The 26,580-nt window shown below is 47.0% G+C and overlaps 1 protein-coding gene across 2 annotated transcripts in view; it reads left to right on the forward strand.

Moving 5' to 3' along the window:
* LOC146839237 (CD5 antigen-like) overlaps positions 1–26,580 on the forward strand; it is a 409,368-nt gene that overhangs the window by 55,949 nt on the left and 326,839 nt on the right. For both annotated transcript variants that reach the window (XM_085603261.1, XM_085603262.1), the window contains exon 2: positions 24,458–24,522. In XM_085603261.1, coding sequence (XP_085459387.1) covers positions 24,468–24,522 — 55 coding nt within the window. In that variant the 5' untranslated portion in view covers positions 24,458–24,467. The remainder of the gene's footprint in view (positions 1–24,457; positions 24,523–26,580) is intronic.

A 26,580-nucleotide genomic window follows, 5' to 3' on the forward strand; every position in this document is an offset into this window, starting at 1 on the left:
CTAACTGTTGTCGAGGAAATCCATAATTAAATCTTTGGGACATCCCTTGCTGGAATTGCGACTGTTGCTGAAACGGGGATCGCTGCTGTAAATCTGACTGGTTCGAGCGAGGCGGGTATGCCTGCTGCAATAGTACTTTAGTCTTTAAATCTTTGTCTTCTTTTCTGACTTTTCCTTCTCTTATTTCTCTCTATTCTCATAATACTGGGCAGTTGCAAGTATCTGTGCTGTCGTCGATACTGCCCATGCGCTTTCTGAATCCTTTAACTTATTACTAAGCTCAGGTAGTAAATTAAACACGAACTTATCGACAAACAACCTCTGACCTCCCTCGGTGCTCATATCTTGCCCACTGTGGTCTACGAAGATCTCTTCAAATCTAGTAAAGAAGTCAGAGAAGCTTTCGTCCTTTTTCTGTTTGCATGCCGATAGTTTATCCCAATTTACCCGTAACGCTGGCATCAGCATTTTCATCAAATTAATTATTCTGCCAGGTAAGTTAGCAATCAGAGGTTCAGGTTTAGCTCCGCCAACTTGTTGTGCGTCTGCCGCTACAATAGCTGGCCAATCACCTCCTAGGGCGACCGGGTGATTCTCTTGCCGAATCTTGGCCCATATAGGCTGTGGCACTACATTGCCAAATAGCATTTCAATATCTGCCAAATTCATGATACACGCTTGGACTGTTTGCGTCAACTCTTTATAATAACCAGCAGGATTTTTACGTGGGTCTGGCAACGCTTGTTTTACTGCTAATACTTCAGCTCGTTTCCAAGGGATGTGTATCCACACTCTCTGGAATTGTGCTGGGGCAGCTGCAATACCCAAGTTTACATTAGCGGCAACTGCTTCGCGCCATATGGGCGGAACTTCCCTCATCGGATACTGACCTCGTCTTTTCCTAGTAATCGGTGAACCATCATAGTCCCTTGGCATTCGAAGAGGGGAATCATCTCTATACGCTAAAATCAGTTCTACCGCTTTCCCTACTTCTGAACCTATCACCATTCCTGCGGCAAATTTCTGCTGAATATTTATCAGATCAGAGGGGACAGTATCTAAGTCATCATCATCCCATTCCTCACGCACAAGAGAACACATCACGTCAAAAACATAACGTTGAGTTGGTTCGTTCCATTGCATAAAGGTGTCTAACACTCTTTGTGCATCATACTTCGCAGCTTTCGACATCCACCCAAGAGCTGTCGAATCTAATATTTCTTGTTCCTGGGGACCAGGAAGCTGGCTACGTCTCTGTATAGAGTCAGAAACGGGGGTCCCAATTAAAGACCTGTAGAGAGGAGTTAAGATGTTAGTTACAGAGTCGGTTATCTTCCGACGAACGGAAAGCGGAGTCAGAATGTTTACAGGGTTCGGGAACAAGGCAACTGGAGCAGATGAAATGGTAAGGGTGGGAGTAGTAGGTAAAGCAGTTTGCGAAACGACAGGCAAAGGCGGAATAGGCGACCCAGGAAGAGGGGGCGCCGTGGGATCATTAACCACGGGAAGGACAGGAGTTGGAATCAGAGGAAGTGGAGCACCTATTCCAGGCTGACCGGCAGCTGGCTGTACAACAGGTAGTAACTGTGGCGCTGTAATACCCTGTGCATACGGTGGAGGTGAGCTCAACAGGTAAGACAACAGAGGATCCTTTTCAAGGTCCTCTATCGGCTTAGCAGGACAAGATGGCAATACAGGGTAACATTTATCAATTGCTAAATTATGTTTTCTATTCGCTATCTCTATTGCTTTCTCAGTCTCGTTGACATGCAGCTGCCTAGCAGACTCCATTAAGGTCAACCCTTTCTCTTTCTGTTCTTTCTTTGTTTTCCTAATTTCTCTCTGTTTGGCTTCTTTACGCCATACGCGGAAAGAATCAAACATTGCCGGCCGGGCTTTTCTCTTAAACAACTTCATTTCTAGATTGTCTAGGATTTCACTTTCGAAACTACCATGCGGTGGCCAACTAAGGACACCATCTTTTCTGGTATAACGAACCCATACTTCATTATACGTAATAGGACCCACACCATGTTTACAGTAGAGCTCATATGTAGGAGTTCCAATCGGAGGAACCGAACACGAATCCTCCAACCGGGAATCCCCGTTGCAACGTAACCAGGACAAGAAACAATTACTACTTTTAGTCATGACAAACGAAGACAAATTCCAACCAAAATGCGCAGAGGACTTAGGCCTACCAAAATGAACCAATACCAAAAACAAAGATTATCCTAACAAGAGTAACCAATGATAATCTACGAATCCAAAACAAAAGTATCCAGATAACCAAACTGAGCACGACCCACTTAATACTTAACTGAAATGTGGAAGACGTCACCAAGGAGAACCCGTCTACCTCTCGCCGTACTAAGGTCTGCACCTCGGGTCCAAGACAGGGCGACAGTCAGGGCAGCGGTCCTCTGTAGCCGTCTGGGAACGGGAACCCTCGTGGAAGAGATCGTCGGGCCACTTTTACGACATGCAGGGATCGATGAAGCGGGGTACCTCCCTCCGGAATCTTCACACGAAGCTCCTCGAACTTTTCAGGCTTTGGACCGGTACCAGATGACGTCGCCCCACGTTGGGCGCCAATTTGAGGTTCTGGACTTTTAAGAGTCCAGAGGTGTCAGGGAAACAACACCCGAAGACCCCTGAGTTCCTCCTGTCTCGGTGCACAAAATAAACAGAGACGCGGGTTTCTCGATGGCGGCGTCAAAGACCAAGGTTTATTTACTGCAGGGACACAGAAGTCATAGGAACCACACAGAGGCAGAATCTACGAGACTGTTCAAATTGCATTAAGTGGGTCGTTCCTTAAATACACGAAAAATGTCTTGAGGCAACATTACATGAATATTTCTCATGCCCAACCCGGTATCCCAAACAGACAATAAATACATATCAAACAATAATTAGTCGTAGGTTTTCGGTATTCGATCAAATCCCTTTGTCAGTTCTCCATTCTTTACCCGATCCTCCCCATCATAAAAATCGTATCCTCCCCATTGTAAAAGCCCAGAAGGAGAGGAGTAGAGCCAGGTGCAAAGGATTGAAAAGCAGGATAAGAGGTGTTTATGGATCATAAACGGGCATGGCTATCGTCTTCGGCCTCTCGGTCAGGACAATGGACACGAGGACCAGTATAGCAGGACTGGCCTCAGGCAAGGGAGGCAGCTTGATTCTGCCTAGTCATGTAGCGTCAGCCTTTCTCGGGACTCGAGCTTACGTGTCCTTAACAAGGTGATCCTGCCGGGGTCATCGTCCGTTCATTGACTATGTGAGGGCAAGAAACAAAATGGACGCCGTATCTAAAATGGATGCTATGACTTTACAACAGAATGTCCTATCCTTCAGTGAATTCAAGCTCGTTGCGTAGCGAAAATAATGTCATGTATATAATGGATCATTTGCGGTTCATTGGTACCAAAATCGTGTCAGTACTACGATACCAGATACTCGGGTTCGGATCGCTACGGAACCTCAGCATGCCTTATAAAGCTTAGAAACCATATGGGCACCCGAGTCCTTGTCAATGAGGAGAGTTAGGGGCTCGAAGGATGCTGGCTCGAGAGGGAATCCCGCAATGTCTGAACGAGCCGCACAATAAAGCCGGCGCAGGACAAATTTGTCCATGAACGTGACCTCACTGAAGCGCTCCTCCTCCGAGACCGAAAATATGTGGCCCCCAGGGTAGAGGTCTCCGATCTTAGTAAGGTGAAACTTGGTCAAAGTACGCTGAACCAGCGCCTCCCCCGTGCCAGACAGCAATCCGGGGTTGGGAAGTGGAAGAGAAGAGGAGTAGAGGAGAGGCTGGGCTAGATAGCGAGTAAGACGATGCCACGCCCAGCTTGTGGTGGACACCGTTTGAATATCAACTGGGTCCCGGGGAACCCCCTTTGGCAACACAGCCGCCAAACGGCCCGGGAGAACGAAATCCGCCTCGGGACGCAGGAACGGAATACGAGCGTCAGGGTGGTACCAGGCATAGGCGTGCGCACATTGCGCAACCAGATAGTACAAATACAGATCCGGTACCCCGAGGCCGCCCCTATCAGGAGGGAGTGTGAGGGTCTTCCAACCGATCCGGGGGATGCTTCCTGCCCCATACCAGCCTGATCAGCTGGGATCGCAGCGCGGAGAAGAAGGCCCGGGTGATAGGGACAGGGATATTATTGAAGAGGTATAAAAATCTAGGGAGAACTATCATTTTTATGATTGCAATTCTGGCCGACATGGACAGTGGGAGCCTCAACCATCCCTCCACCTGTGTCTCCAGCCTGTCCAAAGCGCGGCCATAGTTGAGGCGGATAAGTTCGTCCGTGTTAAGATGGATCTGTATGCCCAGGTACTGAACCGAGTCAGAGCACCACTCCAACGGGTACTCGCACTGCCATGGGGAGGTGCTGCTGGTTAATGGGAAGATTACGGACTTATGCCAGTTGATGCCCAGCCCGGAGTGTGCGCCGAAACGAAGGATCTCCCGTATCAGGGGGGCTAGGTTGACCTGCGGTTCTCTTACATACAGTATGGTGTCATCTGCGTAGAGGGACGCAAGCAAGGGACCCGTCCGGAACTGGAGACCCCTGTGGAGATGGCGCTCCTGGAAATGTCGGATCAAGGGGTCCATGGCCAAAATGAACAGTAGCGGTGAGAGTGGACAGCCCTGCCGCGTACCACGCGTTAAAGAGAAGGGACAGGACAGCGTGCCATTGATACGCAATCGGGCCGTGGGGCGGCTATACAAAAGCCGCGTGGTAGCGAGGAAGTTCTCCGGTATGCCCATACGTTGCATGACGGAGAGAAAGAAAGGCCATTCTAGGGTGTCGAAGGCCTTCTCGGTATCCAGGAGGACCGCCGCCGCAGGCGTGGCTGGGTTAATTCTATGTAGGACCGTGAAAAGCGTTCGCAGATTTAAAGACGTAGAGCGACGCGGGACGAAGCCCGATTGGATGGGCGAAATGATAAATTCCATCAATTGAGAGAGCCTGTTGGCCACTATCTTTGCCAGGATCTTGTAGTCAAAGTTTAAAAGGGAGAGGGGCCGATAGGAACTACACAACGTCGGGTCCTTGTTTGGTTTTGGAAGTAGGACTATTACCGCCTCGCTGAGGGTAGCCGGAAGGGAGCCGCGCTCCAGAGCCTCCGCATACACCTCTATCAGTTGTGGCGCCAGCTGATCAGAGAAAGCCTTATAAAAATCCCCGGAGAAGCCATCGAGGCCGGGGGCTGTGGACCCGCAAAGCACCTTAATCGCCCCGCGCACCTCCGCCACAGTTATAGGCTCCGCCATGAACTCCTGCATGCCCTTATCGAGGAACACAAGTGCGATTTCCGACAAGTAGGCAGCACGAGAGGCCGGGGATTCCCCCAGCGTGGTCTTGTATAGTTCGGAGAAGTAGGTCAGGAATTCGTCTCTGATCTCTGTGGGAGTTGTGCGGAGCGGGCCATCCATGCCCCTCACCTCAACTATCAAGGACTTACCATACGGAGGCCTCAAAGCCTGAGCCAGTGTGCGTCCCGGCCTGTCTCCCTCACCATATCTACGCGCCGTCTGGTACTTCCCAAGATACAGAATCTCCCTGTCCGCAGCCTCCCGGAAGTCAGTCAGGAGGCAAAGCCGCCTAGCGGACACGTCCCCAGCCTGCCCACACTGCGCCTCAGCATCAATCGACTCTAGCTGTGCCTCCAGTTGCTTAATGGTTGCGCGCAGCGCCTTCAGGACCCCAGAGTGCTTGGCTATGCAAATCCCCCTGATGTAGGCCTTAAACCCCTCCCAGAGCACGGCCTGAGAGTCTACAGATCCTGCATTAATCGTGAAGTAGTCCTCTATCGCCTCGGAAATCTCGTGGACAAATAAGTCATCCAGCAGTGCTCTCCCAGGGAATCGCCACTGTCGCTCACAACCCTCGGGGCGCGGGACATCCAAGCGGAGCGACACAGGGGAGTGGTCTGAGTACGTTCTAGGGAGAGTAAGGAGCCCACCAAACCATGGGGACAGGCCCGGGGACAGCAGCCAATAGTCAATTCTGGTCCAAGTGTTGTGTTGCCCCGAGAAATGTGTGTAATCAGTGGTGTTCGGGTTGCGCCTGCGCCAAATATCTACTAGGGAGAACTGGTGACAAAGGTCCAAAAGAGCGCGCCGCGCCCTGGGCTTGGAAGGAGCAGACCCAGACGTGCTATCCAAATCAGCATCTAGCAATAAGTTAAAGTCGCCGCCAAGAATGAGGCCCGCTGGTTCAAGCGTCGCAAGCTGGGCAGTCAGCGCATGAAAAAATTCCGGGGAATCAGTGTTAGGGGCATACACACATACCAGGATGACCGCATGACCCATCAACACCCCTCGGACTAGGCAGAAGCGACCCTCCGGATCCCCCCGGAACAGTTGGCAATGAAACGGGACTCTCTTGTGAATCATCACCGCGGTGCCTCGGGCGTAATTGCTAAAATTGGAAAAGTATCTATGGGCGCCCCAGGAAGCTGCAAAGCGAGCGGGAACAGAGGTGTGTAAATGCGTTTCTTGCAGGAAGGCAATGTCGACCCTGTGTCTATTCAGATAGTGTAGTACCTGCTTGCATTTTCGTTGATTGTTCAGGCCTCTGACGTTCCAAGACATGAGAGAAAGGCCAAGGGGGGCTTCATGTAAGCCTATGTGTACCGTTGCTGCCATACCACTAGCAATGAGAGCAGGAAAGCAGAAGCGTCTCCGTGTATCCGCAAAGTTACAATCTGACCAGCCATGACAAGAATATCAAAACTCCCCATCCCGTCCCCCCACCCCCCACCCAGCCACATCACGCAAACGTGAGGCAAACCCCAACCTGTGGAAGAAAAGCGAAGTTTCAAATAGCAATACCAATGATATACAATTGAACAAAAAATAGGCATTGTAAGCCAAAAGTGCTCCCGGCGGTGTCAACCAAAGGGGAATGGCAACGACCCGCCGCCGACCCAGCACCACAGAAAAAGCAAGGACATAGCAAAGTGTCTCGAACTTCCCCATTGCAAACAGACAGAAAAAGAAGTCTAAAGCTGTTTTGCGGGCACCGACTCAGCCAGGCCCAGAGCCGGAGAACAGGTCCTGGCTAATCGCAGAACCACTGCGCGGAGGAGAGTGTCCATCCTCATCGCCCCCCGAAGGGCCCCTGCGTGGTTTATATGTTCGGCAGAACTCCTGCACCGCAGTAGGATTGTCAAATATCCGCGGTCGGCCATCGATGTCAACCCTCAGCCGGGCCGGATACAGCATACCATACTTGAGGCCTAGGTTGCGGAGCGCCGCTTTCGCCCCAACATATTTACGCCTAGCCTCCTGTACCATGGCGGTAAAATCAGGGTAGAACGAGAGTCTCGAGCCCTGCCAGGTGATCTCGCCCTTCTCCCTGGCCAGCCGCAGGGCCGTGTCCCGGTCTCGGAAGTTCATGATCCGGGCGATCAGAGGGCGAGGAGGGAGCCCCGGGTTAGGTCGCGGCCCAAGTGAGCGGTGCGCCCTCTCCACCACAAAGCCTGGTGTGAAGGAGTCTCTCCCAAAAATGTCCGACAATAGTTGCTCAACAAAAACATTCCTCCAGCTACCGTGCAAAGGGCCAGGCCTCGCTGTCCTCATGCAAGTAATTCATAGCCCCTGTTACCATGGAATATTCCTACCCCCTCGCATCTCATGTAGACACTTAGACGCTTGTACACGCACTAACAGTCAGTATAGAATAGATTCTATCCTAGAGACCTTTCCTTTTGGATAACACAGTTCTTTAAACATAGGATATTAGATATGATTTGGGATTAGGTTGACATGACCCCCAGACTTCTGTCTCCACATGTAGAGCTAAATGTCAAGCCCCCTTCACCCTCTAGTTGCACGTCAATCACACGTCATGCGGCTGCGCGCGCATCTCTGCCAAATATTTCTGCTGACATTGCAGGATTCTCTTATGGATCCACCCACTTGTGACATCATGTATAATGACGTTTATTAAATTACGCCCGTATGTCCGCCTCTATTAGTTACGTATGCACATTTTATCTGTATTATCAGCTGTTACGCCTCCTGCATCTGTTTCACTGTAATGCATCTACTATAAAACTGATTATCTGTCAATAATGTATGCCCTTCCTTCCTGAACTTTCGTGGTGATGGAATAGAAGCCTGCAATTCGAATTGTATTTCCTTTGTTAAGGAATAAAGGGGCATATGCATCAACAGTAGCATTTGCGATTCCTTATTAGCGAAAAATAAGGAATCGCTAATAAGGAATAGCAAAAGGCTATGCATGTAGGAATCGCTATTCAAATAGCGATTCCTTAACATTCCTTATTACCGAATCGGTAATACCGAATCGGTAATAAGGAATACCTACCCATTCATTCCTATGGGCTTGGAGGCCCATAGGAATGAATGTAAAGCCATCCTGTATTAGCGATTCGGTATTACCGAATCGCTAATAGCTGGAGCACTTTCAAGGGTGCCAGGGTGTCAAAAGGACACCCTGTTGCACCCCTGAAAATGATATGTGCACATATGTTGCACACACACATGCTCTAAGGGCATGTGTGTGCGCAACATGACACTTTGAAAAATGCACAAAAGTGCATTTTTCAAAGTTTTTGCAAATTACCATGCAGTTCATCTTCATGGTAATTTGCTCCCCTTATTAGCGAAATCGCTAATTTTTTTACTTTGATGCATTGCATTTAAGGAATCTCACTTTGGGATTCCTTAAATGCAAGAGCTATTTAAGGAATCGGTATTTAAGGAATCCCTATTTAAAGAATCGCTATTTAAGGATTCCTTAAATACCGATTTCTGCTTTTGGGTTGATGCATTGGGATTGGGTATTTTTTCCTTATTACCGGGAGCTAATAAGGAATCGGTATTTTACCGACTGGATTTTGGCTTGATGCATAAGGGTGAAAGCCTTTTAAAACCTCTAATACCACGGATTCTGCCTCTTATATTTACTGAGTTATTCTTACTAGACTTTACCGAATAAAAAATAGTACCGGTAATGAAATATTTACCACATAAATTGGCGCCCGAACAGGGACACTTTCTCATCTCACGCGCCGGCGGTGCGTTGCAGGCCCGGTCTCCTGCCACAGCTGAACGGACAAAAACGTGTACCTGCAGGATTTCCTGTATCTCCCTCCGGCCAAGCGGAGGCGACTGAGGCTGCGATCAACACCCAGACGAGGCGGTGAGAAGTGCGAAGTATCCCGACCAGAGCCTAGCTGAGAGAGCAAGATCCGAGGTATACAGAGGCCCGCCAGGTTCCGAAGTTCCGAGTCCAGTCGAGTCGAGTCCAGTCCGGTCCAGTTTCAGTTCCGTTCCGAGGCCTTCCGTTCCGAGCTACCCGGTGAGTACCATTACCGGGGAGGCATTTAACGTGCACATAGTCTGTGCCGGTCAAGACGGGTTTGGGTACACAAATCCGGTCTGCACTGTTTCAGCAGTGTATCTGTACTGTTTAGCAGTATATCTAGTATGTCTTGCATATAAATAAGTATTATCTAGTGTCAATATTATGTCAGTAACTAGTTTTCTATTAGTTATCATCGTTCGTAAAACTGTTAAGTGTTAAATGTTTTAATACGTTCTATATATTGTGGTATGAATGACTGTTCATTATTGTGTTTCTTGTATAAAGTGTGTTCTAGTAATAAGGTCTAAAAATGCCGCTCTTTTCGAAACTAAGACAGATCAAAACCAGAAAAGGGGTACTCGAAGAAGCTGTTCCCATCCCACCTAGGGACACTCCAGGATACTTTATGTATCATAAGCATGGCCTAGATGCCGTCTTATTTCTTGATTTATGGGTGGACTACACCAAGGATTTGCCAGAAAGTCAGAGATGGCCCGCAACGGGGACCTGGGATGCAGATTGCATCATGAGAGTAGAAGAAGAATTATGGAAAAAGAAAGCCAGACAGTCACAGAAAGATGCCATTGAATTATGGCGTAAAGAATCATATAGACGTACAGAAAAAGCACTCAGACAGGAAGAGAAAGGTAGAGAGAATTCAAATAAAACTCGAGAAAATCTATTACTTGAGGAAGGTACCCGAGTAAAATCAGAACAAGTAGATAGACAAAGAAACACTCTTATGAATGGTATGTATCCTCTTCTGGCCGAAGGGTTACCTAAGGCTACCCCGGAAACCCCAAAAGACTTGACTCCTCCACTGCTCCCGATAAAAACACATCCCAAAACACATCCCAAAACAGCAAAGGACGTTTTTCTTTCCTCCTATTTAGATGACGTAGCTCCCGAGTATGCTAATGCCATACCACCCACACCGCTTGCCGATGGTGTTCAACACCAAGAGCATCCGTCTGTATCCCCGCAACTACAAACTCCTACACAAGTTCCCACAGGTCCGTCCGTTTCTACAGTTTTTCCCGCATCTACAATTTCTATCCTACGTCCAACGAATCCTTTCGTGCCTAGCACCTCAGATGGTGCTACAGGAGGTACGACAGACATGTTTGCCACACCGCCGCGCAATAAACAGACCCTTAGAGATTTAGCACTCCAACGTACACCTCAACTTGCGACATCCGACATGTTTAAAGAACAGCTTGTGGATTGTAGATACGATCCAGTGCCAGGTAGGCAGGACAAATTGCTCATATCAATACTACGTATACGACGAGCTACATTATATTTAATGACGATACCAGGAATGGTTGAACACCTAGACGATATATATCGCTTTGTCCAAACAGGGCGAGGTCCAGAAAGTATTAACGAAGCTATGGAATACCAGAAAGTGGATGTCCAAAGACAACTACTACGTTTTTTCATAAATTGCGTAATTAGGAATCAAGACAGGCCTGGGGCAGATCACGATACTATGCAAAGACTTGCCAAATGGGGTCAGAACATATCAGAAGAGAAACATGATAGACAGGCGTGTATAATCGCCATGTGTCGAGAGATCCGCAAGGAAGTAGAACGAATACATAAAGAAAGACGAGAAACAGACAGAGTAGAATCAGAAGAAGAGGAGGAGCAAGAATCAGAACAATTAGAAACGATAGCTTATGTAGGTAGAGGAAGACTCCATAATAATACTAGAGGTTTTAATGACCCGATACGTCCGATACGTCCAGAATATAATAGACATTTTCAAACCCCTATGTTAAATACAAGATCCCCTGAACACCTATTCCAAGCCGCTGATAAATTACTCCGAGATCGAAGGGGGTACCACATGCTCGATTCCATGGACGAACAAGAATTAGCCAGGTCAGCAGTACAATGGGCTGACAGTCCCAGCGAATACAATGATGATGTACTTGCACACACGTTTCTGAATCTTGATCCATACGAACAGCGTTTAGCTAGTATATACATGATTCAACACCTCCTTATATTATATAAAAGCCAACACTCCGATCCAGGACCCTTACCTGACATATTGACAGAACTACTCACGAATATATGGAGAGGGTCAGGTACTGATTTGATTAAAGAAATTCTAGAATTTCGAAACCAATATTTAACTTTCGTATGCTCAGAACACGTTCCAGTTCCCATCATGGGAAGAAAAATGTATCACATAGATAGACAGAACCCGTTACGCGAAGTGCACCCAATCAGAGGTGACGGTAATAACTTTACACGCGTGTTTGTGTACACGCCTATAACTAAATTGGAATTATTAGAAATGAAGAAAGTAGTACCCAGTCATGACAAAGATCCAGCAGGTTTCCACCGTGAAATAAAAGACATGTTACTCATGGGAGAGTATACCTACCCCGACATTATGAAAATATTAAAAGTCCTATTACCCGCCGGTGTTTATGAGAAACTCAAAGAAAAGGAATGGGAGGTGGGAGACCAAAAGATAGATTGGACAGCATTAGAAAACGAAGAAAGGGCCCGAGCTGCAGGAGCAGGGCTTGGGGAAAAGACTACAGCACTACCAGGATTACTAGTGCAGGTACTGCCACGTTTATTAACTACGAAAAAGGAAGACTGGGGTGCAATAACAGCCTGTAAACAAAAGCCAGATGAAGACACTAGTGATTTCTATTCCCGATTTGAAAAATGTTTTGATATAAATAGTGGCATAAAAGCCAGTAGTGAGTCATATCCACATCTGTTTGTGACAAAATTAGTTGAAAATTCTCTGCTGCAAGTCAAGAATAGAGTATTGAAATTCGAAAGTACCTGGCAAGGTAATACCCCATCACAGATGTTACAGATGTTACAATATCACCACAATAGAATTAGAGAAGAACAAGAACATGAACAAAGACGTATGAAAGATACAAAAATGAAAATGCTTGTTGCACAGTCAGTTCCAGCCGATGGTCATCAAAAGGGTGATTCCGCAAGTCCAACGAAAGGGACATGCAACTATTGTAAACAACAAGGTCATTATATACACGATTGTCCAGTCCTGAAACATAATATTGCCACAGGTAGAACCCAGGAAAGACCACGTCCACCTAGACAGGATCAGAATCAACAACAAATCCCTCAGCATGCACAACCTAGGTTAGCTCCGCAACAACTAGCTCCGCAACAGGCAGCTCCACAACAGACCGTAGCACCACCACAAGCGCAGCCTATTGCTGCAACACAAGCCACGACACAACAGATGTATCAGTATGCACAAGCAGATTATCCCGATTATCAGCGATACACATGAAATAGCCTAGAGAGGGAAGTTGGCTTACCCCTTATAGAGGTTCCTGTAGACCAAGAGGGACCTTATGTACATAGTGAACTATTAGGGGAAGACAGAAAGTTTTTACTTGATACAGGGGCAAGCAGAACAACTATAAGACGCAGTGAAGTTCCAGGGGCACCCCTCTCAGGCTCACAAAATATTTCCCTTGGATTCTCAGGAAAACCTATAATCAATGACGTAACACAACCTCTTCCACTTACGGTCGGTCCATTGACACGTACTACAGATTTATTGCTTACTAAATCATGTCCAGAAAACTTGTTAGGTATAAAAACATTGAAAGCTCTAGGAGCCATAATATGTTGTTCTCCGGAAGGAGTACGACTATTTTTACGTGACTTTAAAGGTCACTACGTGTCCAGAGACATGGATCACCGACTGCAGAATTTACCTACACATTTATGGGCACAAGGCCCCACTGATGTTGGTTGCATGAATATTACACCATATCGTGTCACACTAAAAACAGGAGTAGTACTACCACGAATGCGACAATACAAGTTACCACCAGATGCTGTAGTGGCTTTGCTGCAAATCATTGACGAGCTTATTGCACAAGGAGTGGTTGTCGAAACCGACTCCAATGTATGTAATTCCCCGATAATTCCGATTCTTAAAAGAACGGACCCAAAAGCACCACCAGTATATCGATTAGTTATTGATCTGCGCGAATTAAATAAATGCATTGTACCACAATACCCCGTGGTCCCAGATATCTCTTCATTACTCACCGCTATTGACTCAGAAGCAACGTTCTTCACTGTAATTGACCTCAAGAATGCTTTCTTTAGCGTCCCTATAGATCCGGAAAGTCAATATCTGTTCGGATTCAGTTTAAATGGACGAAGTTTTAAATTCACACTCGCACCTCAAGGATTTACAGAAAGCCCCAGCATCTATAGCCAGGCCCTGAAACGAGAACTTGACAGTATCCACATGCCAGTTAACACTGCCTTGCTTCAATATGTCGATGATCTGCTGATCACCGCCCGAAGCGAACCTGAATGTGAAAAAGCGTCACTGACGGTTTTAAAATTTCTGGCTGACACAGGGCACAAGGTGTCCCCTTCTAAGCTGCAATTCTGTGTCCAGCGAGTTGTTTACCTTGGGCACTCGCTGTCCAAGGAGGGAAGGCAGCTTACACCTGATCGCATCCAGTTAATTGCTAACATGCCACCACCCAAGACACAAAAGGAGGTGCGGGCTTTTATAGGCCTCACTTCATACTGTAGGCAGTGGATCCCTCAATATGCATTTCTAGCAAAACCACTCATCCAGTTGACAACACAGGAGGCAGCCACATCGACTGTCCTCCCTTGGACTCCAGAACATACACATGCCTTTGAAAGCTTAAAGAAAGCTTTATGCCAAGCACCTGTTTTAGCAACACCATGTTACAGTAAACAATTTACACTCTTTGTTACAGAACGCGACGGTACTGCCTTGTCAGTACTCACTCAGGAACAAGCAGGATCACACAAACCATGTGCTTATTTTTCTAGTACATTAGATCCCGTAGCTCAGGCTCTTCCTGCGTGCCTGAAATCGGTGGCAGCAACAGCTTTAGCAATCAGACAAAGCGATGCCATAGTGTTAGGACACCAATTGACAGTACAAGTACCACACGCAGTAGAGGTTCTCTTGAACCGCACACAAACACAACACTTGACTATAGCGAGACTCACGGGTTACGAATTAACATTGTTTCAGCCACACATAGAAATCAGACGTTGTAATACGTTAAATCCTGCCACACTGTTACCAGTGGGTGGAACAGATCCATTGGCACATGATTGTGTCGAAGTCATTACTATCACGACGAAACCCAGACAAGACTTGACAGATATCCCTTTGTCAGATCCAGACTTGACATTGTATGTAGATGGGTCATATATGAGAACAAGTACAGGAGAGTTAGTGGCCGCTTACGCAGTCACAACAGACACTGAAGTCATTGAAACAAATTGTATTAATACTCTGTCAGCTCAAGCAGCAGAGCTCATCGCTCTGACACAAGCCTGTATTCAAGCCAAAAATAAGAAAGTCAACATATACACAGATTCACGTTATGCATTCGGAGTCGTCCATGACTTCGGCGTACTGTGGCGAGAGAGAGGTTATTTAACTTCTCACGGTGCCCACATCCAACACGGACCCCTCATTCAAGCCCTATTAGACGCGATTCATCTGCCTACTACAATATCGATTATGAAATGCAAAGCCCATACAAAAGTTACCGATATCATTTCTCAGGGTAATGACCTAGCTGACAGAACAGCTAAACAGACTGCTCAGAATCAGACTCATACAACTGACGCGACAAAAACAATAGTTCTGGCACCAACACATTGCATGACAGTTAAGGATCCCGCCCTTGATGTAATTGACATACAGACACATGCTACACCAGAAGAAATAAAGAAATGGACTGAATTAGGAGGGATCCAAACAGATCAAGGATGGATGACGAAGGAAAAATCTATATGGTTTCTTCCCGACTCCATGGTTCAAGTCATCATTAACACTATACATAGTCCAGCGCACCTAGGAGAAAAAGCTATGCTAGACAGCATTCAACACATTTGGTTCAACAAACACTTACGAGCCGCAGCTAAACAGAAGGTACGTACCTGTATGATATGTTGTCAGTTTAATCCAGGTAAAAGCATCCCCGTAGAGCAGGGTGGATTTCAACCTCCCGATCATGCTTTTGAAGTCCTCCAGATGGATTATATCCAGATGGAACGATGTCGAGGATTCAAATATGTTCTCGTAGTTGTCTGTGCTCTTTCCCGTTGGACAGAAGCCTACCCGGTTTCAGATTACACTGCCCCGACTACTGCCAAACAGTTAGTTCGAGAGTTCTTCCCACGGTACGGTTTACCACGTGTTGTCTACTCAGATAACGGCCAGCCGTTCTCATCCGAACTAATGAAACACGTTTCCCTTTTGTTAGGCTATCAATGGAAATTCCACTGTGTCCGACATCCCGAGGCAGCAGGTCTCGTGGAACGCCATAATCAAACTCTGAAAATTAGATTGTCCAAAATATGTAGAGAAAAAGGTGTCGATTGGATAGTAGCCTTACCAGTTGCGCTCTTTTACATGAGAATGGTAGCACATTCTCGAACAGGGCTATCCCCGTACGAGGTGATCTTCGGTAGACCACCAAATATGTGGGGGACGCCTATACCTCGCAAAATCACTGATGTTGACTGTAATATGCTGACAGATTACCTGGCTTCCTTGATGTCTGCACTACAATCTTGTCGTTCACAGGTAGCTGCTGCTTTTCCCGATAATACTGAGGTGAAGCCCCATGACGTGGTTCCTGGCGACCTGGTTCTGGTCAGGAATTTTGACCGGAAGACCCAACTGGAGCCTAGATGGACATCGCCAAAATTAGTTCTACTAACTACAAGGACAGCCGTGAAGATTGAGGGTCGTAAAGGGTGGTTGCACTCGAGTCATATCAAGAAATTTTATGGACTACCATCTAGTGTGAACGCTCAGCCCTGCATTCCTTCACAGACAGACTCAAAGCTCCCCTTGGCTGAATTAACAAACACTGAACTTTATAAACTAAAATTAAGGTCTAGCAAGTCAGACAATTTGATTGTTTAAGTCCTCTCCAAGGTGAATCGGTTGAATTTGTCTCTGACATGTATCCTCTAGACCGGAATAGAGAAAGAAATCAACAGATGCAGCTTAAAAAGCATGCGTATTGTAAATCACTTCGTAGTCACTGCACAGTAACATTATTAATTTTGTTTTTTCTAAGTCTTCTGATCATCATTTTCAGCATACTATTGCACATGTATTACCCTATTCTTAAGCGTGCTTACAATGTAACTGCAGAACATTCTTTTAGCGAATTACCTCCGCATGAGTTGTCTTATAGATTTGCGCTGCGCAATAACACATTCATTAGTATGTTACATCATTCCCATCAGACCAGCAATGCCACAAATTGTTGGATATGTGGCCGACTCCCTCCCTATCAGAACTATAAGGGAGTTTTGCCCCTCTTTCCATATCCGTTCACACACAATGGCTCCTGTGGAGCATGGTTTAGTTTGATTAATTCCCTAGATTCAAATTCCGTAGTTTATCAAGACAACTGGGTATGGGGAAACCTGAACCTAGTTTTGCTTAAAGTCTGCTACCCTAACAAGGAGGGACTTCCCAAAAGAACAGGAACTGATCTAGAAAATGAAGTATATGGATTAGGTAACTTTACACTTAACCTCATGATCCTGAACGTTGAATCTGAAGCTACACCAATCTTGCCCGCTATGTCAGTATTCCCAGTAAAAGGGGAATTATGTGTAAGAAAGAATGGCTCCATACACATGGGCCATAGTAAATGCACCACTGTAATAAAATTTAGTGATCAAGGCAAGTCTACATTTAGAGCTTCCCGTCATTCCTACTTCATATGTGGCCAGACCGCATATATACGTCTACCTCTAGACTGGGATGGTACCTGTTACATAGCATTCCTTCTGCCACCTGTTTTCCTAGCTCCTCCTGATTATCATAGAAATACCCATTTAGTACACAATAGACAGCAGAGAGATCTCCCAATTGTCGATTACACTGAAACAGCATGGGAGCAATACACAGATTTCAATAAAGGTTTCTTTCCCTATATAGGTACAGTTACTAATAGTAAGCTGATACGTAGATTAACCAGAACCCTTGAAGCAGTAGTGAACGAGACTACTTCCGCCTTAGGCAACTTAACAGAAGAGCAGTCTGCTATGCGGATTGTTGTGCTTCAAAATCGTCTTGTCCTTGACGTCATCCTGGCCGATAGGGGCGGAGCTTGTAGGGTCATCGGATCAAGTTGCTGCGTTTTCATACCAGAAAATTCGCCGTCAGTATATAAAGCCATAACTCGCCTTCATAAGATTGTGAGCCAGATACACCAGAGTCCAGGCACCTGGACTTGGTCCGGTTGGTTTTGGAGCGTGTTGTCAGCCTGGGGATGGAGAATCCTATCCTTCCTAGGTATTGGCTTCCTCATACTATTCAGTTGCTGCTTATGTCTACAATGTGGGCCAGCGATTTGTGGTCTGTGTGCCACATCGTGTATCCCACATCCAAGTTTTCGTTCAAGATCCCGGAAGAAGAAAGAAGATCAAATGATTCTATATGAACAGATCGATGGATTGATGAAGATCGATATCTCCTGAGGGTCCGTAGGGGACAAGGAGGGAATGAGGAAATATGAATTTTGTGATCAGTTATGTCCCCTATCGTAGACCCCAACGGCTCCATGTGCATGCTATAAGTACATGTATGTTCCCTCCAGTTCCAGTTTTGAAGACGCAAATATATGGGCGTCCACCGTCAACATGTCCTCTTTCAGATCCGCCATGAATGGGTCAGATATTCCATTCCTAAGTATGAAAGGCCACCGACTTTATGTGGTTCACTTTCCACATTTTACAGATTCAGGCGAGTAGGCCCAGAATTCTGTCATCAAGCCTTTTCCTGCCTTCTGCCTCTGAAAGCTCCAGTCTGAGCCTGCATCTGTATCCATGAACTTTGTCCTACTCCCTGCGCGGCTAACGGTGCCTGATCCAGCCTGTTGCCTGCCAAAAACTGTATTTCACCTTCAAGATTATCTGCTCCGCTTCTCATCCGATGCATTCCTGTCTAGTAGTTTAGGTAAACATTCCTCCAGCTACCGTGCAAAGGGCCAGGCCTCGCTGTCCTCATGCAAGTAATTCATAGCCCCTGTTACCATGGAATATTCCTACCCCCTCGCATCTCATGTAGACACTTAGACGCTTGTACACGCACTAACAGTCAGTATAGAATAGATTCTATCCTAGAGACCTTTCCTTTTGGATAACACAGTTCTTTAAACATAGGATATTAGATATGATTTGGGATTAGGTTGACATGACCCCCAGACTTCTGTCTCCACATGTAGAGCTAAATGTCAAGCCCCCTTCACCCTCTAGTTGCACGTCAATCACACGTCATGCGGCTGCGCGCGCATCTCTGCCAAATATTTCTGCTGACATTGCAGGATTCTCTTATGGATCCACCCACTTGTGACATCATGAATAATGACGTTTATTAAATTACGCCCATATGTCCGCCTCTATTAGTTACGTATGCACATTTTATCTGTATTATCAGCTGTTACGCCTCCTGCATCTGTTTCACTGTAATGCATCTACTATAAAACTGATTATCTGTCAATAATGTATGCCCTTCCTTCCTGAACTTTCGTGGTGATGGAATAGAAGCCTGCAATTCGAATTGTATTTCCTTTGTTAAGGAATAAAGCCTTTTAAAACCTCTAATACCACGGATTCTGCCTCTTATATTTACTGAGTTATTCTTACTAGACTTTACCGCATAAAAAATAGTACCGGTAATGAAATATTTACCACAGAAGAAACGGCTCCGCCACTTCTTCGGCCCGCAGCACGGGCGATGCAGCGGTCCCTCGCAGGCTCCGGCCACGTGGCACACCAGACCCGGGCACCAGCACCGGCCGCACCGCTACAAGGCGTCCTCTTCGCGCTAAAGACCAGGGGGCGCCTCTCTAGGGGTCCGAGTCTCGGACCAAGCAGCGCGGGCGGCCAGCGGGGCGGCAGCAGACGCGGCCAGGCGACTCAGGGCCGGGGAGAGGGAGCCCGGACGGCGCAGGCCGCGAACCCCAGGAGCAGCCGAGCAAGGTCCCATGGAAGGGGGGCAGAGGCGGCCCGGGCGCTAGGGTCAGCGCAGATACCCTCCAGCCCACCCCCACCGCCAGTCAGCCGTGCCGTCGCCCCCCCATATCCCCAGACCGCAACAGCGCGGGGAACCCGAGAGGGGCCAGCGAGGGAGGACGCGACCGCGGCGCCGAGCAACGGCCCAACGCCCGGTCCGCTCCAGGCCAACGGCGGCGAAGGGGGCGAAGCGGACCCACACCAGACCGCGCCCCAGCGCTCAAATCCCCGCCCCAGTTCCCCCCCGGCCACCCGCATCACCATCGGCCGCCGCCGCCGCACTAACCTCCCCGGCCGCCGAGTCAGGCCGCCATCTTGGGCATCGGGTCCGCTCGGCCCTGGCGTTCTTCGGTCGCTCCGGGCGCAGTCGGGGCCAGATCACCACTCCGGGTCGCTGCAGGAGAACGGGGGAGTCAGCGCCGGGTCCGGGCAGCCTTCGCCCACATCAGGAGGTCAGGAAAGACAGGTTTGGCGCTGAGTCGGCCACGGAGCTTCAACACCGCGCGGCCATCTCAGCCCGCGGCTTGGCCACGCCCCCCCACAAGTTCAATTGTTAACTTTTTACAGCACACATCAATACTTTCTAAAATGCCAATAATTTAAAAGCTCCTGCACGGATCAACTAGCAGACAGATGAGATGAAAAACCAAAGTATCCTAAGGCCAGGAAGATCACTGCCAAAGGCAGATGACAGAATACAGGAGCCAACACCAACAAGTGATGCAGCCAATGAGAAGAGCCAATGTGGCCTAACATTGGCAACATCACTGTAGAAGTCAGCAGACGGGACACAGGAACGTCCACATCCGTGAAATGTACCCACACTGATGAGTAGACCGATGACTGAGAAGACACAAAGTGTCCTAAAGATAGAAATATCACTATTGAAGGCAACTGAAGGGACACAGGAAGCCACATCTGTGAAATGTATCCATACCGACTGGCAGACCAACGAGTGAGAAGAGACAAAGTATCCCAAGCCTGGCAAGATCACTGCCGAAAAACAGCTGAAGGCAACTGAAGGGACACAGGAAGCCCACATCTGTTAAGTGTACTCTACTTCAACTGGTCGACCAATGAGCGAGAAGAGCCAAAGTATCCCTGTCACCCCATCTGGAAGAATGGCAGCCAGTCATCTCCACTCAAAAACAGGCTTATACCATCAATAGACATAGAAGCCAAACTATGGGGCATATTATCAAGCCAGGCGATAGAATTATCCTTCACATCTAACCTGGGCTTCAATTGGAATTCCATAGAGCATAGTATCAAGCCCATTATCGCCGTTTTAGCTGCAGTTTTCTGCCGCTAAAGCGGCGATAATTTTATCGCCTGGCTTGATAATATGCCCCTATCCGCTTCCTGCATTCTGCAAGATCTCCAAGCCTGGGTTAAAAAAACAAAATCTTATAACCCAAAACACAAACAAACTTCGGGTCAGGTATGGGGACCACTATAAGTTTATCCACACTTACCATCTTAGCAGAAAAGGCGATACAGCAAAAAGCATGTCTATTCACATGTTTCATCAATCTAAAATCTGCCTCTGTATCAGCGAAACATGGGCACAGGCCAAAGTTGGAAATGGCAGCAGGGTCACATCAAAAATCCAAACAAATAATGTCTGAAGCAAGGGTGTGTTTTTTAAGCCCATGTTTATTTCAGCCATACCTGGCCAACTTGAACGACTTCCTGTCACAAGCAGAGAGGTTTCCACCACAAATCGGCAGCAGAGATAATCGTGTGCCTGCAAAATGCTGAGGACGTGGTCATTCTGAGTCAAACACCTTTAGGGCTCCAAAGGTCCATCAATCCATCAGCAGGATATATCGAGCAGAAAAGGCCTAGAATTGAGTTTGAGTCGGGCATAAGTAGCCTGCCTTGGAGACTCCAAGTTTAAGTCACATTAGAGGAAATCGATTTGAGGTGCTATCCTCAATAAGCACCTGGATATACACATGGAACAGGACAGGACCTTTAAGCACCATCACACTTCTCTGAGGGCACTCACTGCCCTTCGCATGATCACCTGTTAACAATCATGGCAGCCCAACTGGCCCCCACAGGAGCAAACGGCCTGGAAATCCTGCATGGAAAGGAAGTGGCCAGGCTGCATTTACTGCAAACGAATGCCTACAAGGCCGTCTTTAGTCTGCCACAATCATCTTCACCAGTGCAGATTCAGATGAAATTCAGCCTAAATATTCAGGAAATGCAAAGAAAAATGATTTCGCTAAGTTTTGTTGGACATTATGAGCTTCGGCGAGTGGCTTCCTGAACAGCTTGTGTAAGTCGTAAATTGAAACGCAGATGACAAGAAAAGTTCAAGGGGCATATTTACAACAACCGGCAATAATTATCGCAAAGCGCACTTAGCACTTGGATAATTATCGCCGGCTAGCGCGGATTTTTATCACTGAGATAGCGTGCTATTAGCAACGCTTATCTCAATAGCGATAAAAATCCTCACACTAACTGGCTAACGTGAGATTATCGCTGGAAACCCAGCGATAATCTCACATTAGCTTGTTGATAGGGACAGACAAACTTAGCCATGATATCCTCCTCCCATAGGATATCATGGCTAAGTCAGTCCTGAAGCAGGTGTTAGGAAAGGAGCGATAACAGGGATTATCGCTACTTTTCCTGACGCTATGTTTCATAGCGTGGGGCTTGATGATAGGAGAAATGTCGCTTAGCGACATTTCTCCTGTAAGGTCAGGAACGCCCACTTTGCATCTCGTTAGAGATGCAAAGCTGGGCGTTAAGAATAGGCGCGCTAAAGCAAGGTTTCACGCGTTAGCGTGGCCTTGCTAATTAGGCGATGAAATTATCGCCGCTTTTCGGCCGAAAACGGCCGCAAAACCGGCGATAATTTTGTATCGCCTGCTTGTAAATATGCCCCCAAATGTCTTGGGGAGATACTTAGGATCGGAAATTAAAGACCTCAGGATTAAAGAAGCATGGGGGAGTCTCAAAGACACAGCAGCTTCCTCTCGAATTAGTAACTGCTCAGTAAAGTTTTTGTGTCTCCTACAGGATAACAAACATTTGCAAAAAGACAACATGGTTGGACAGTTGTTAACACATACCATAGCTTGAATCCCCGAGCATATCTGAACACAAACTTTTCACCAGTTTTACCCTCATCCTTGGCACTTGCCAAGCTGTCTTGGGACAAAGAAGAAAGCTACTCAAACCAATCTTTGTGTAACTTTGTTTTTGCTCCTGCAGGCAAGCCTCAATGCCCCTAGCTTGCCAGGGAACAAAGTCTTTGAGACTTGAAAATGATCGGCTTGGAAAAAGCTGTGATTCAGATGGCTCTGTGTGGCGTTCTAAGACAGAAGAGATCATTCAAGTGCACAACACACTCTCACTTTATCGGAAATGTGATGAGGATGTGATGGCCTCCAGCGGGTATCACTCCGGCTCAAGGGTCAGGTAGAGACTAAAAGTTCTATAAAAGAAAAAAGATAACATAAATTTGCACAATGCGCATTCACTTCATGCAGCACGCTGGAAAAGAACAATGAGCAAAAAACACCATTGTTTCTGAGTCCAAAGCACTTTAATCAAATATGGACTGTTCGTTCTTTGCATTTGCACACTGTCTGCCATCGAGGCACGAGCCGTAGACTCATTTTTTTAATCCAGATGTTTTATCAGAGTGTTTGCAAATTATGATGGGATGATTTAATTAAATTTGTGGAACTTTTTTGGGGATGGTTTCTATTAACTATACATTAAACATACTTACTGAACTGATTAACACCAAACCAACACAATCAAACCTTTTTAATTAATGTTTTACTTTCATTCCATGTTTGGTGTAAATCTATTCAGAGGTTGTAGGCACAAGAAAAATGTCTTACAAGAGCTGAAATTCCAACTTTTTCCTCCTGCACATATAATCCAACCCAGACTTTAGCTGACTAAGCCAGGAAATTACAAAATGTGGTGCAAATCTCTCTACAGGGGCAAAGGTTAGAGGGAAATGAAAACAATGCCTTTGCAAAAGAAAGTGTTTCTGAACCACAGCTGTTTAGTTATCCACAATTACCTGTCTCTCATCCCCAATACTGATCTGCCCTTTCCAGATGTTCTGACCAGTTTCAAAATACACATTTGTTCATACTGACTTGTTAGTATTCGGGACAATTCTATAATGTCACTCATTCAATGTAATGCATGTTGTAGATTAGACCTAAATTGAGGAGACAGAGGCCCTAACATGGCCAGGATACCCCAGTGGGCCTCATTCACCCTCATGCTGGTCCTAGATTGAGGAGGTAGAGGCCCTGACATGGCCAGGGTACCCTAGTGGGCCTCATTCACCCTCATGCTGGTCCTAGATTGAGGAGGTAGAGGCCCTGACATGGCCAGGGTCCCCCAGTGGGCCTGATTCACCCTCATGCTGGTCCTAGATTGAGGAGGTAGAGGCCCTGACATGGCCAGGGTACCCTAGTGGGCCTCATTCACCCTCATGCTGGTCCTAGATTGAGGAGGTAGAGGCCCTGACATGGCCAGGGTACCCTAGTGGGCCTCGTTCACCCTCATGCTGGTCCTAGATTGAGGAGGTAGAGGCCCTGACATGGCCAGGGTACCCTAGTGGGCCTTATTCACCCTCATGCTTGTTCTAGATTGAGGAGGTAGAGGCTCTGACATGGCCAGGGTACCCTAGTGGGCCTTATTCACCCTCATGCTTGTTCTAGATTGAGGAGGTAGAGGCCCTGACATGGCCAGGGTACCCCAGTGGGCCTCATTCACCCTCATGCTGGTTCTAGATTGTCACCTGCTCTGTATATTCTGTAGTGAAGAGATTCAGGTACAGGGTGGGATCCAGGACAAGGTAAGAGATCCAGGGGGTGCAGGAGCATAAAGAACAGTCTTTCATGAACCCACAGAGAATCTACCAGGGAAACACTAGTGTAACAAGTAAGGATACACTCAAGTGATCTGAGTAAGTCAAAGAAATCTTTGAACCTAAGTGACACTGATATTAAATTGTCTTTTCCTATTTTCAGAATCTTGAAAATGTTGCTGAAGGTCTTGTTCCACCTTCAAGTGCTCTGTGCCTGTTTTGCTTTTGGTGAGTGTGTTTCTTTTCTACTTCTGTATTTCAAGATTGTTCTGTATGATATTTGATCTTTCCCTGCTGTGAACAGCCATTTCTGGGAAAGTGAGAGAGAGGAAGAGAGAGGGGGAGAGAGAGAGGAGGACGGCAGAGTGAGCGAGAGAGACAGAGGGCAGAGTGAGAGAGAGAAAGAAAGGGACAGCTCTCTATAGCTGATAGCTGATCTGTGCAGGTTGTCAATGCACTGTAGGAACCGAGCTGCTGCTCGTTTTTAACACTGCCTTGTTTCCGTCTTTTATTTTAATATTTTTATTTGTTATACCCTGTTTTTAACTTGCGCTTAGTGTACCTGGCCCCTACTTGCACTTAAATTGGGACACTCACCGCTGTTTGGCGGGTCCGCTTCCCGGCGCAGGTTCGTTTTCAGCGCCATCTTGGATAGGGATGGTTCAGCGTTAACGCTGATTGGCTGGTATCGCGCTCTAGTCGCCAGGAGGACGCTAGGCGGATACTTAAGAGAGGTAAATGCTCTGCTCTCTCTCTATAGCTGATAGCTGATCTGTGCAGGTTGTCAATGCACTGTAGGAACCGAGCTGCTGCTCGTTTTTAACACTGCCTTGTTTCCGTCTTTTATTTTAATATTTTTATTTGTTATACCCTGTTTTTAACTTGCGCTTAGTGTACCTGGCCCCTACTTGCACTTAAATTGGGACACTCACCGCTGTTTGGCGGGTCCGCTTCCCGGCGCAGGTTCGTTTTCAGCGCCATCTTGGATAGGGATGGTTCAGCGTTAACGCTGATTGGCTGGTATCGCGCTCTAGTCGCCAGGAGGACGCTAGGCGGATACTTAAGAGAATCATGCATCCGCGCTGCGGGGACGCCAGATTGACGCCGGAGTTACGCCAGAGTTCAGCCCGTCTGCGCCCGTCCGCGCTGAGGACGCGCTGCAGGACGGGCTGGACCCTGGGTCCCCCGACGTTCATTCTCCCCCTCTAGTAGAGAATCTGTATGATACTCTTCTGTCTTTGAGACCTTGTGCACTTTGTTGCCATCACCGGCTTAGACCTGAAGTTCTGAGCTGGGCCCGTCTATGTCCCTCTTGCAACAGCTGTTTTACCAGTTCTACTCAATCTGGTACTCGTGCTACCCCTCCTCAGTCCACTAGCCACATTAGTCAACCCAAACAGGGTTTTTTGGTTAATGCTCGTTCCTTGATTAAACATGGGATCGAATTTCATGACTTCGTCAGTTTGAGGAATCCAGACTGGGTCTTCATCACTGAAACGTGGGCCTCTGAGTCCGCTGGTCATGATCTGCTTTTGGCTATACCTAAAGGATACACCTTTTTAAGATTAGACAGAGAACGTTGTAGAGGAGGTGGCATAGCCATTCTTTTTAAATCTACTCTCTCTTGCACAATAAAACCTGTTTCAGTTTCTACAGATCCTTTTGAAGCGCTTTATTTTTGTATTACGCACACTCCGATGAGTTCTTTTTCTGGCATATTACTCTATAGACCCCCTGGGTCTAGAGTCAACTTCTGCCCAGAGCTTTTTAGAATTTTAGAACCCTATTTTGGTAGGCCTTACTTTACCATTTTGGGCGACATCAATTTCCATTTAGAGGATTCTACATCAAAAGACACCTCCTCTCTTATTAATTCCTTGGAGGCATGTGATTTTGTCCAACTTGTTCTTCATCCGACTCACCTGGCGGGGCACACCCTTGACGGGATCTTTACCAACGATTCCAGACTGAAAGTTGGTTTGCCGGTACCAATTACATGGTCTGATCATTTAGCAGTCCCGCTGTCCCTAGACATTTCCGGTCCTGATGTCACGGCTGACACCGGTAAAAAACAATTCAAAAGGAGCTTCAAAAATTTTACTAAGGAGACACTTGCTCCTTTTATCCGTAACATCAGTATCTCAACGAAACAGAAGGTTGATGACTCGGCTCAGGATTTAACTGATGCCATTATCAAAGCTGCTGATGCACTAGCCCCTCCTTCCCTTAAACCTGCAGCTAGACAGAAGCCATCCGCCCCTTGGTTCTCTGCCGATCTGCGGTTGC

This window comes from Triturus cristatus, chromosome 4_2 (genome assembly GCF_964204655.1).
Source record: "Triturus cristatus chromosome 4_2, aTriCri1.1, whole genome shotgun sequence".
In the NCBI taxonomy this organism is placed as follows: domain Eukaryota; kingdom Metazoa; phylum Chordata; class Amphibia; order Caudata; family Salamandridae; genus Triturus; species Triturus cristatus.